Source organism: Littorina saxatilis, linkage group LG12 (assembly GCF_037325665.1).
Source record: "Littorina saxatilis isolate snail1 linkage group LG12, US_GU_Lsax_2.0, whole genome shotgun sequence".
NCBI classification, from domain to species: domain Eukaryota; kingdom Metazoa; phylum Mollusca; class Gastropoda; order Littorinimorpha; family Littorinidae; genus Littorina; species Littorina saxatilis.
In genome coordinates, this window is record NC_090256.1 from 10,502,559 (window position 1) to 10,516,386 (window position 13,828).

Below are 13,828 nucleotides of genomic sequence, written 5' to 3' on the forward strand. Positions count from 1 at the left end.
GTATCTCAAGATACAGGGTTCTGGCAGGGAACGTTCTATGATTCTTACCGCAGTAATGCCAGCCAGAATCCCGTATCTCAAGATACAGGGTTCTGGCAGGGAACGTTCTATGATCCTCACCGAAGTAATGCCAGCCAGAACCCCGTATCTCACTATACAGGGTTTTGGCACGGATGGTTTGTGTACAACAAACGATACTTGGTTTCGGCACTGATCAATAAATCGATCCCTTTTTAGTTTTTGGTTCAAACTCAATATTTACATTGAAGAGGAAGTCAATAACTATATTTTGGTGTAAAAAAATTAAAATCACCAAAAAGTCGAGATACTGGGTTCTGGCAGGGAACCCTCGATATATATATCTGACACTACCATAGATATATGATTTGCATGAAACAGGTCAAAGCTGATTTTTGTTTTAAATTTTTTATTTTTTATCAGATAATTGCACTAAAACGTGCATCATGCAATAAACCAGGCTGATGCAAGCCAATTCCATGCAGGTGTTCATTTTCACAGTAAAGCACATTAATTAAGTCACTACAGTGAAACCCTCCTTTAAGGACCCCCCCCCCCCCCCTACCAACAAAAAAAGAGAAAAAGAGATGCTCCTTTTTAAGACTTTTTTCTTCTTTACCTCTATTTTCAGACTCCCTCTTTTTACATTTATAGTCAAATCAAATCAAGTAGACTGGGAATGGAGACAAGGGTGATGGTGTGTGTTGTGGAGCGATACCCAGAAAACTACTGGACCTCAAATTAAAACAAGAATACCAGACACAAATGTGATTTAACTGAAATCTTTATTAAAAAGATATAGATGTATTGCTTAAATAGATGACTGAGTGTCTTTCTTTCTTTATTTGGTGTTTAACGTCGTTTTCAACCACGAAGGTTATATCGCGACGGGGAAAGGGGGGGAGATGGGATAGAGCCACTTGTTAATTGTTTCTTGTTCACAAAAGCACTAATAAAAAAATTGCTCCAGGGCTTGCAACGAATAGATGGTGTTATGAACTAACTTTAGAAATGACGACTGCTGGGGCCAACTGGTCGACCACATGTCATTGTTTGCCTCACTCAGTCACTGTCTGGGGCGCAACTGTTCCACAATGCTTAAAAATCCTGACAGTTATTTCTACAAAACGTGTATTGTGATATTAAGCTGAAAAAAATGGTGTCTTTGTTGCGAATTAGTACCCATGTGAACGTTATTTTTTTTATTTTTTTTTTATTTACGAGGATTTATATCGCGCACATATCTCACCACACAAGGCGACTCAAGGCGCATGTTACCTATTAATGCCGTGTGAGATGGAATTTTTTACACAATATATCACGCATTCACATCGGCCAGTAGATCGACTGCCTTTAGGCGCTACATCCACCTTTCACGGCCTATTATTCCAGATCACATGGGTATTTTGGTGGACATTTTTATCTACGCCTATACAATTTTGCCAGGAAAGACCCTTTTGTCAGTCGTGGGATCTTTAACGTGCATACCCCAATGTAGTGAACACGAAGGGACCTCGGTTTATCGTCTCATCCGAAAGACTGGCACTTGAACCCACCACCTAGGTTAGGAAAGGGGGGAGAAAATTGCTAACGCCCTGACCCAGGGTCGAACTCGCAACCTCTCGCTTCCGAGCGCAAGTGCGTTACCACTCGGCCACCCAGACCGGGTGATACCGAGACACCGCAGTCAAATACAACTGGTTGCGGCCAGCCAGGACATAGCCTAGGTGAAGAGGTTTGAGGTCAGTTTAGGACGCCAGAGTGACTAAATGTTTTGATCAAATATTTTGAGGTCTCAAAAAGAGGGAAATCCATTGTAGCTCGAAACCTACCTGTTTTACTCCTAAACAATTTTAAGCCCTTGGCTGCCAAAAAAAAAAAAAAAAATCAAATTCATACAATCATATCATACAACTTCATAACATATCAAGCCACAACAACCAAAATTGTCAAAATCTGAGAAAAAAATTGTCTTCAGGGGAGGCAATCAGCTTGTTACAAGTCCAAGGGTGATTTACAGCGGTTTTCTACCTTGCCAAAGTACATGTACTGATTTTTGGTCTTGCCTGTAAACGCAATTGCTTTGGATAGTCAGGGTGTTAGTGGCCACCAACATATTAAAAAAATTGCAATAAAAACTGAAACAAATAATCTTGTGGAACATTAATTTAAAGCAAAACAATCATAACTTACATTCTCATAAAATCCTTTTTGAGCTCGAAAATACATGTTATGATGATTAACATCTCTTTTCTCCAAAATGAAATCACACGCAACTTGAATTGTTTTGGTGGTAAAATCTAACCTGTCCATACCCCATGGATTTAATGGCACCTGGAATGCTTTTGTGTTGTCTTCCTTGCGCGCGTGTGTGTGTGTGTGTGTGTGTGTGTGTGTGTGTGTGTGTGTGTGTGTGTGTGTGAGAGAGAGAGAGAGAGACAGAGAGAGACAGAGACACAATGACAATGACAAATTCTTTATTTACGAGGGTAGCTGGCATAAGCAAACAGGTGCTTTTTTACATCCAGCCCTCGGAGAGAGAGAGAGAGAGAGAGAGTCCTGTAGAAACGTGCCAAACTCCAACCATCTCCAGTATGAGTGTTCTCCCCTTCACCACCATCCTGACATTAAGCTGCAAATCACTGTGCTCACACCCTCTCAACTCTTATCACATTGAAATAATTTTAACTCGTATTTTTGTTGTTGCATGGATACATTACTTAATTTATTTAAGTCCCCTGGCAATTAATCTACGCTGTCACCCAGTATGTCGGAGTTCAGTGGGTTATGGAAACACAAAAATACCCAGCATGCCTACTCAACGAAAGCGGAGTGAAGCTGACTATACTCTCAGAGTATAGTCTGGGGAACCCAAATGGGCAAACGAGCTCACACGTAACCAGAAAATTCTGGAAGAAGAAGAAGAATCTCCATGAAAAAGCAAAAAAAAGAATAAAAAACGTGTTGTATAGTACGTATAGTATACGTATAGTATCCTGATTTGTTGTTTTGATCAACTTTTATCCACTAACTTACTAGACTGTCATATAATTATTATTTTTATATAAAAATGTGAACCTACACCAGGACACAAAAAAGATGGCTTTTATGCTGTATGGCATATATATTACATTTTTGTTTCTGTTGGTCTTATTTCATTTAGCAAACACTGCAACTATCCACCAGTAATGTCTGACCAGTGGATTCATCTCCGGTAGACAATCAATTGCTGGCAAATTATGGAATAACAGTTCACTGGTACAAGGTCAACCTGAGTAGTTCTGGCAGGTTAACATCTTCACTTTTTGCACAGATTTACCAGTAAAGCACTATGGAATACCAGCTTGTATGTAAAACAAATAATGTGTGTTACAATAATAGTCCTTTCACTTATTTGATAGCTGATTGTTTTGTATTCATTATGTCAGCAAGATTGGCATACATGGAAATCCATGCCTAGAATGTTCTCCCAGTGAACACTGTTTTATGCACAAGCTAGTATACATGTACACAAGTGGATCATCTTACAAGTACCCCTCGCTCCTCATTTAAGTAATTCACTAATTGTCTCTGTCGATGCCCGTTTACAACTGATAATGCTTCCCTATATATAACAAACCAAGCATAGGGCGTCATCACACAAAAAGAAGCCTTCAAATTCTCCAAACGGAAGGAATTCTGGGTAGGAAATCCTTTTTTTTAAATGTCATGCAGTGCCCTTGGATGACTGCATGGTCAATGTGTTTGGGCACAAAAAGTGATGCTTGATGTCAATGTTATTTGATTTTGCTTTAAAAACTGATACAAAGTTAATGGGAGAAGAGGGGCAGTTAGGCTTAAAAAAAAAAAGATGTGGTTACGGTAACCCGACCTACCCTATCTTTAGGGGCCGACCCTATAACTTTTTATTACTTTCTTTCTTTATTTGGTGTTTAACGTCGTTTTCAACCACGAAGGTTATATCGCGACGGGGAAAGGGGGGAGATGGGATAGAGCCACTTGTCAACTGTTTCTTGTTCACAAAAGCACTAATCAAAAATTTGCTCCAGGGGCTTGCAACGTAGTACAATGTATTACCTTACTGGGAGAATGCAAGTTTCCAGTACAAAGGACTTAACATTTCTTACATACTGCTTGACTAAAATCTTTACAAAAATTGACTATATTCTATACAAGAAACACTTAACAAGGGTAAAAAGAGAAACAGAATCCGTTAGTCGCCTCTTATGACATGCTGGGGAGCATCGGGTAAATTCTTCCCCCTAACCCGCGGGGGGTACTTTTTATTACATTTGTCACACAAAAAATAAACAAGTCACGTAAGGCGAAAATACAACATTTAGTCAAGCTCAGTCGAACTCACAGAATGAAACTGAACGCATTGCATTTTTTCCGCAAGACCGTACACTCGTAGCATCGTCTGTCCACCGCTCGTGGCAAAGGCAGTAAAATTAACAATCCAGAAAAGCGCGGTAGCAGTTGCGCTGAGGAGGATAGCACACTTTTCTATATCTCTATTCTTTTTAACTCTCTGAACGTGTTTTTAATCCAAACATATCATATCTATATATATTTTTGGAATCAGGAACGGACAAGGAATAAGATGAAATTGTTTTCAAATCGATTTCGGAAATTTAATTTTAATCATAATTTTTATATTTTTAATTTTCAGAGCTTGTTTTTAATCCAAATATAACATATTTATATGTTTTTGGAATCAGAAAATGATGAAGAATACGACAAACGTAAGTTTGGATCGTTTTATAAAAAAATTATTTTAATTACAATTTTCAGATTTTTAATGACCAAAGTCATTAATTAAATTTTAAGCCTCCAAGCTGAAATGCAATACCAAAGTCCAGCCTTCGTCGAAGATTGCTTGGCCAAAATTTCAATCAATTTTATTGAAAAATGAGGGTGTGACAGTGCCGCCTCAACTTTTACAAAAAGCCCGATATGACGTCATCAAAGACATTTATCGAAAAAATAAAAAAAAACGTCTGGGGATATCATACCCAGGAACTCTCATGAAAAATTTCATAAAAATCGGCCTAGTAGTTTACTCTGAATTGCTCTACACACACACACACACACACACACACACACACACACACACACACATATAATACCACGACCCTCGTCTCGATTCCCCCCTCTATGTTAAAATATATAGTCAAAACTTGACTAAATGTAAAAATGAAAACAAGAAAACGAGTGCAGAAAACGCAATGAAAGCGAAAGCGCTCGAATCGTCATGCAGACGACAGATGATGCAAGGGAAATAACTCCTTCTACTAAAAAGGCCCAACAGACGCTTGCCATGACAAAAATGATGGCGTCTTCTTCGGTTGCGAGTGCTACACGCTTGGTTGCTCTGCTATTACGAAAAAAAAGTTTAAAACAAAAAAGTGATTGCCTACCTTCCTACCCTATTTTTTTTGGCTATGTTACCTTACCCACACCTATTTTTTGGGTGGGCCTTACCAAGTACACAGACACAAATGGAGGAGCAGCTCAGGAACCGACAAATCTGTTGCTCAAAAACTACATAGTTACCCTAAAAAAAAAAGAAGTTTTGCCCAAATTAAAGGACAGTTAGCTCTGATAGTGATAGCTGCACATCTAAGTCAGGTAAGGTTGAGTCCGAGTAGCTAATGGTTGATATTTACTTGTAGATGATCCACTTCTAACATACATGTACAAAAGGTAAATTGCAGAGTTATTTCCCTTTAAGCTGACACACATTCTAGTATGAGATTTCAGTCATTCAAAAGTCACAAAAGGGCTTCAGCAGTATAAGTCCATAATGTTTGAATTTTTCACTCACTTTCAATTTCCAGCCAAAAATGTAAATCACAGCCAAATGCCTGACAGAATCCTCCTTCACAAAACCAGTTCGCACCGTTCAACCCCTTGCAAGAAAGGGGTGGAAAAATTGAGGGGCCATTCGGCCAGGAGTCCATACACCCCAACACTACTGTGACTCACTGATTACTCCTGCAAGTCAAAATATACAGTCAGGAAAAAATGTCACCAATCAGACTACTTTCAATCTCACTGGAAATCAGCTATTCAACCTTACTATGAACAGAGCTCTACCTGTTTTTGTCTCAAAGTTAAACAAAGTTAAAAACACCAAAGGACTTCAGGCACAAGCGTAATGGTTAGATGTCAAGATTATGTCGAAAAAGGTGTGAAGCGCAAGTATAGTTCTGCTAATCATTATTGCTCCATTTTACCTGAAACTCGGATCGGTCCCAGATGAGAGTGTTATAATGAATGCAGCGGCAAGGGCCAGAGCTCTCTGCTGGTTGGCTCACGTAAGTGTAGCCTATGCGATCGTAACTTTGTCTGTCTGTGCGTTTGTGCGTGTGTGTGTGTGTTTGTTTGTGCGTGTGTATGTCTGTGGTAGAAACTTTAACATTTCGTCATTTGAAGACGTCACATTATGACGTAAGAGGGTTAGACGTCACGCGAAGGAATTACTGAAAGTCTCGGTCATTGTTATTTTGAGCGGGCCGAGACTAGTTGGCAGTCGTGTCCCTGTAAGTAGGCTACATGCAGACAGACAGATCTAGATCTAGTGTCTCGCTTTCTTGCACAGTGTCACCTATGCTTACTGTGTGTATGTGTGACGGAGTGATTGAGTTTGTGTTACTGTTTGTCGATTTCTTACGTGAGCCTTGAAGGCTTCGCCTCTTGTTTTGAATGTCAATGATGCTGGTGTGTGATACTTTGATACTTTGCCAACACTCGAGTTAGCTGAGGTTGAACACCTCCTGTAGAACAGGTTCTCCTTCTTCTGCCTTTCTGTCCAATATTTTACACTGTCAAGGCTGTTGAAATGACAAAGTCTAGAGTTTTAAGGATCCCTGGATGCAGACCTGGGCGAAGGTGAAATTTTACTTGAGGTTGAACACCTCCAGTAGAAGGGGTTCAATCTCCGTGGGGTTGACGTTGTAGATGACCGTTGTATAGGCCTCGCCCAAAGTTTTAAGGTCACCAAGCATATCCTGAAGAGCTACCATGTAGTCCTGAGCGAAGGTGAAGGCAAACTCGGACTCAAGGTAGTGCTTGAGCAGGATGATGTACTTATCCTGCAGGGAGGACAGCACCTCACGGTCCAGGATGGCGTTCCCGCACGGGTTGAACAGTGCCAGGATCTGCGCCAGTGCCCATAGCGTGTAGTTGTTCAGGATGATGGACTTGATGGAGCGACAGAAGTTGACGTGAGCTGCGTACAGCGAAGGGTTCTCCAGCGCACCCTGCAGGCACGAGGTGGGGACCTCACCTTTGGAGCACAGAAACACGTCCTTCTCCAGAATGTAGACACAAGCTGACCTAAGCAGCACCGATTGCATGACGCTGTTCTTGAGACACGAGATTTGATCGTCTTTGCGCATTTGCTGAAAGTCGCCCACCTTGCCCACGAAGCGGATCAGCTGACGCACTGTTTCGTCCGTAGAGTTGATGAGTTCGTTCAGACTGGGGTTGGGATTCGGGGGCTTGGGGTTCGGGTCGTTGTTGTTGAACGTAGCAATGGTGACCTGCAGCGATTGAAATTCAGTACAAGTCATCAGTGAAACACAGAAAGGATTTGTCAGACAATAAAATAGGAATTAAAACATCAAAAAAATTAACTCAACAGAAAAAGACTAGTAGCAGTACATGTCGTAGGTATAGCTCCTCTTCCGTTGAAGGTATATATATATAGGAACCTAATTTTGTTGCCACAGGCATGTATACCACACTTCCAAGCTATACACACCAAATTTAATCTCTGTCGACCCATAAACACTAGAGATCAAAGTGTGAATAAAGAAAGAGACAGACAGATAGACAAACAAACAAACAAACGGACAGAGTTAAACCTATAGATCCCCAAATATACAGGGAAGTAAAAAGACAGTAATTAGAAGCATCGAGCATTCACGGAGAAACAGTCATGCAAAATGCCCTGAGATATTTTTTGTTTGATATTTGTAGAAGTAAAAGAACAATACCATGTGCTCATTTATGCAAAACATCTTGCTTAACATCAAATAAAAAGAAAAGCCCAAAGACTACAAATATAGCTCTCACCAGCTACCAATGAAAAACAAATAAAACAAAAATTAAATAAACATGCAATTACACACAAATTAACAACAACAACAAAATGATTATTATGTGTTTGTGTGTGACGTAATATTTGATTCCATTTTTTGTAATTATGCGCTATCATTGTAAAACTTGTTCATGAACTCTTGTGAAAGCCTACGCATCAGGGCCTATTTCAACTTTTACGAAATATGAAAAGTTTAACATAACTACAATATGTTCAATTTACCATCAGTGTTTGCGTATACAGTTTTGTCACTTTTTTTAACTTTTTTTTTTTATAGCTTTCTGCGTTCACAGTAAAAATAATCACCAAAAAAATGCATAAGAAAATTAGGTACGGTAGATTCAAGCCTATACCTGAAAAGCTGTTGATATGTCATTCAAAATCCACTTTTCGTCCTCCGTCAGACGACGATAGAATTGAGGATCAGAAGGCAGCAGCTCCCGGGGTGGATGCTTGAACATACGCCCATGCAGCGTTTGCGGAAGACCAAACCGTCGTCCAGGTATTTCAACCACAGCTGCCATGGCGGCTTGTGCAATTGGAGAAGACATCTGAGAAGACGTCTCCGCTGGAACCACTTGTTCAGCAACCTGAGGGGAAGGCTCGCAGATTCCGCCCATGCTTGCAAGTTGCGTTAGTGTGGGTGACATTTCATCTGGTCTGTACTTTCTGCTGCGATTCTCTATCACTCGCTCCATGCGAGCCTTTTTCTCTTTGTCATCTGAAAGTCAACCATTTGGAAAGCTTCAATTATGAATATCAATCAAGGTGTTAAATTTGTTTCACTTTTTATTTCTTGTGAAAATGACTCTCAGTGTCTGACACTCACAGAAGCTGGGGAGTGGGTGGGGAGAGGTTTGGGTGTAGTTGTTATTACTATTAGTAGGGGTCGTTACGGGAGGTTTTACTGTAAATTAACATCTCAATATCTCTGAAAATGGAATTGTTTGCCTTAACTGTCTGGAGAATGCATACAAAAACACAATAATCGACACAGACGCATATATACAACAAACACACACACAAACTCATGACTCACTCATTTACTCACACACACACACACACACACACACACACACACACATCAGATATATGGGAGAAAAAGACAATTTTACAGAGGGTTCAGAGCAAAACTGTAAGTTCGTTTTAGATCTTGTTTACTCACCCAGTATCATGTCTGCCTTCATGCCAATGGCAAAGCACTTGTGGATTCGACATGCGGGGCAGAAACGACGTGTCCGGACATCGATCTCACAGCCACCTTGAAACAGGCACTCAGTCTGGAAAATAATGTCTACACTTAACACGGTTATCATCACTTTAGTAATTTAAATATTCCCTAATGATCTGCATATATATTCGAGCAAACTTATTTTGATCAATCTTAAATCTTCTTCTTCTTCCGCATTCCTCAGCCTTTTTAATCACTCTCAGATTGTGTCCCCTGAAGGAGTGATTTGCATGCCACATTATTGTTTACCCTTCCAGAGGGCAGCATGATGCTGTCTTTAATCCAAAATGTACAAGTTGCAAATTAAAGCCTTTTTAAGCAAATCATCAGACTTCCTTGAACAGCCAGAACTTGTAAGGCTTGTACTTCAGGCTCTCGCAAAATCCATTCCAAATATATACTTCATGTGCAGCTACAGTACATGTACTAGCTGCCATGCAATTTGTATACAAGTGAAATCTAGTATAGTTCTTTCAACTGCTCAAGACTGCAGTAGCTTCTAGTGGAACACACATTAGTGACCACCAAATCATCATCACTTTTTCTGAGTAGACCTGCACTGGAGAGTAGTAGAAGTAAACTGCTCGCTGATTAAAATTCATTTAATTGTTTGGCATAGTTTCGGAGCAGTTTTGAGCAAATCATTGCAGATGTTTCTAAATTACGTTACAGCGAATGTCCCATGAACTTTTTAAGGTCCAATTCGTCAGAAAACGTTCCAAAATGGTGCCTTAGGTGTACTGACTTTTACACCAACAATATTTGTAAAAAGTCAACAAGAAGAAACTCCAGAAGCTTAAACTCACCTTTGTCTTCAGAGCATTACGCCGAAAGAAGGCCTTGCAGGATTCACAGGTGATGGCGTTGAAGTTGTACCCCAGCGCTTTATCGCCACAAACACCACAGGTCTTTTCATCCTTCATGCGTGCTCGTTTGCGTGACAGCTCCGAGGAGTCTGCCTGTCCTAGATCAGAAGGAGATGGCACACTAATGATGGGGGTGGTGTTGTAGGTATGATCTGGAGGGCTGAGACCAGCAGACGAAGAAGACAAGGCCGAGTCGTCTGTCTGCTCAAACAAGGGCTTAATGGAAGCCATTGATGTCAGAACTCGTGCCAGATCAACTCCATCCAAGGAGGCACCCTCCTCACTCGCCTGTTCAGGAGAAAAACATAGAAGATGAACAAATTACAGTATTGAATTATTCATATGGCCATGCACACACCCACACACATTATACACTTAAAAGCACCCTTTGATGTATATCAACAGCAATAGTATTATTAATGTTGTAATATTAAATGAAACTTTTGAAACAACAAATCTTTACTTCATATACTATTAGTAAAATTTATAATTCTTTTAATTTATCTTTAGTCATTTCACAAGCTTTGATTATTTGTGTCCCCCTTTCTCCTTATACTTCTTTCTAATTTCCAACCTTTGTATTTATTTATACAACAACAAATGTTAGGAACACACCCATTCTGTTTAACTCTTACCAGTTCGGGGGTTTTAGGGCATATTTTACAGTGCTGTTGGTGCCTACTTGCCGAGTGGCTATCTGGGGTCATATTCTAAATGAAATATAGAAAGTTATATATCAAATGAAAGGAAAATGAATAAGCTTTTCATATTTGCAAAGAGAATTGTACTATCTTTTAAGGTAAACAAGAAGAGCAAACGCTCGATCGAGTCACTTTCGCAGTTCTGAATATTATATGAGGCATCAGATGGACAGGAAGAAATTGCTATTCACAACACAATGAGTCACGTTCACATAAAATTTGAGCCCGGTCACTTTTATAGTTTCCGAGAAAAGCCCAACGTTAAGTTGTGTGTTGCCGAACAGAAAAGGCTAGTTATCTCCCTTGTTTTTCTGATAACGTTCGTAAAAGGCTACAGATGTAAATACTTTGATGTAAAGAATAATCCTACAAAGTTTCAATCACATCCGATGAACTTTGTCAAAGATATAAAATGTCTAATTTTTCCTTTGACGCTGACCTGTGACCTTGAAAAAGGTCAAAGGTCAACGAAACCATCGTTAAAGTGTAGAGGTCATTGGAGGTCACGACTAAACAAAATATGAGCCCGATCGCTTTGATAGTTTCCGAGAAAAGTCCAACGTTAAGGTGGTGTCTACGGACGGCCGGCCGGACGGCCGGACAGACTAACACTGACCGATTACATAGTCACTTTTTCTCAAGTGACTCAAAAATGCTATGGGGGTGACAACATGATTTTTGTTGAAATTTGTACGCCCATTTTTTGGAACATGTGACAAACACAAAGAAGAAATTTTTTTGTGTTCAGTTTATTTTAGATATGCTGCTAACTAGTCTGTTTGGGCATTCATTTTACATAACATAGCAAAGTTTTATAGAGTTTTGCTGATAAACAAAAAAGTTATTGTCACCTGAATACCCCCATCCAAATTTCAAAGTTGGACGTTTCATGACATACGCATGCCTAAGCAGGCATGAAAACTGAAAAAAAAAAAAATACTGAAAAAAAAATTCTAAGCCGCGTAGCGCCAAGTTTTGCAGGCGCGTAGCGCCAAGTTTCGCAGGCGCGAAGCGCCAAGACTTCTAGGGGGGTCCGGGGGCATGCTCCCCCGGAATTTTTTTTTTTCAAGGGTGCAATTTGGTGCAATCTGGGGCTATCTGAGCCTTAAAATTGGATTCAAACATGGCCCCAAAACTATTTTACTATAACTGTGACTAGGAAAAAAAAATAAATAAAATAAAATAAAATAAAAAATTTAAAAAAAAAAAAAAAGGAAAAATACGGAAATTAAAAAAAAATACGGTTTATTTTTTTCAAAAATACGGAAAATACGGAAAATACGGAGAATTTTCATGCCTGCTAAGGCACAAAAAAAAAAATAGTCTGTTTACGGTATCCCGACCGACCCTATTTTTTCCCGCGACCCTGGACTTGTTTTTGGCATTTGGGGGAGAAAAAAAAAATTGGCAAAATAATTTAAAAATATGGTTTTTTGAAGAAAAAAAAAGTAAAAAAAATATTTAAAAAAAAAGGTCTTTGTTTTTTGGCAAAATAACTTAGAAATATGTTTTGGGGGGGAAAAGAAAAGAAAAAAAAAGTCCCGACCTACCGACCCTATTTTATTGGCCTATGTTACCGTTAACAGACTTTTTTTTTGTGTGCCTAATAATGCATTCCTATAACTAACTTATAACAAAAAACCAGCTTGTTTCTGTCATAAAGTGTGTTTAACATATGAGTTTATCCACTGTCCGACCCATCCCATATGGCGATAACTTCTTCTTGAGGAGCCAAATTCACTATTATAAACAAAGTGGTCTGTTACTCTTATCGGGGCCTGGAATCTTTTCGCGGCATGCGTCTTGGACAACCCGATAGCGGCAAGCCCCCAGCCCCCACCGACCGTCGGCGCGCTGTGTTTATGTTACACTAGGCCTTGGCAGAAACAAGATGGGTTAAAATCTAACAGGCCCCTGATCTTAAGACTTTTTTTTAATTGAAATAAAATCGAATTCATTAATATTATGTTGTCTGTGCGCTCGTCTTTACTCACTATACACTCACAGGTTTCGTACCAGTGTAACACCCCCCCCCCCCCCCCCCCAGCTTAAAACTCTTTGTTTGGCGACTTACTACTGCAGAACTTAAAACTGTTAACCCTCTAGAACCTGCTCATGCTAGCAGCGTTTCTAAACTTGTTTTTTGTGATGTTTGGTAATTCATTATCTCCAGGCAAATATATGCACTTTTATACAGCCGCGAAGTGTGTTACGAAGTGGTGTGTGTTGCGTGTGCCTATGCACACTAGCTTGGCTGAGGAGGGTGGAAAGCCATGCATGAAGTTGGCGGCAACGAGTGAATTTGTTTGCCTCAAAGCGAATGTCCGATACTGGTCGTTGTCGTAAAGAAATAGTCTCAGTAAATTTGCAAAAAATACACTATCCTCGTTTTCTAAGCCATTTTTCTCAAAGGTTTGGTAAACCGAGGCTTTTTTGTTTTCAAACGCTAATGATTCCGTCAGAAATATCGAACACGCTTTAAATGTTGCAACAACAACATCATAATCCAAACGCAGGTAAAATACTCTCTAACTATACTGAATTTGTGTTTGTAGTGCTGTAGTACAAGTTCCTTCAGTTTTACACTACATTTTTAGCTTGAAGGGATTGTAGTATGTTATATTTTGCAATATGAATAATTGTACATATCAATATAATGAAAAAACAAGCAAATCGAGTCCAAACTTTTAGGTTTCCAACCTGGCAACTGAATAACAAGATGGCGTACATTTTGTCGTCTGCTTCCCCCTCTACCCTTTATAAATGTAGAAAAAGTCCCCGAGTTTCCCCCTTCTTCTTGCCTTGGCTGCAATGTTTACGCGGCTGGGATTTATCACCGCGCGGCTCGCTGACAAGATAAAATAAACAAGCTCCCCCACTGGAATTGGGAACTAGTGGCCATATG

At 39.7% G+C, this 13,828-nt stretch overlaps 1 protein-coding gene across 1 annotated transcript in view; it reads right to left on the bottom strand.

The window, feature by feature from the left end:
• Positions 1-657: 657 nt before the first annotated feature.
• The window catches only part of LOC138981226 (nuclear receptor subfamily 1 group I member 3-like), a 15,849-nt gene continuing 2,678 nt past the window's right edge, over positions 658-13,828 (bottom strand). The window contains exons 2-5 of the mRNA XM_070354071.1: positions 10,163-10,510; positions 9,291-9,405; positions 8,479-8,846; positions 658-7,565 (exon numbers count right to left, since the gene is read on the bottom strand). Of these exons, the coding sequence (XP_070210172.1) occupies positions 6,921-7,565; positions 8,479-8,846; positions 9,291-9,405; positions 10,163-10,510 (1,476 nt within the window). The 3' untranslated portion in view covers positions 658-6,920. The remainder of the gene's footprint in view (positions 7,566-8,478; positions 8,847-9,290; positions 9,406-10,162; positions 10,511-13,828) is intronic.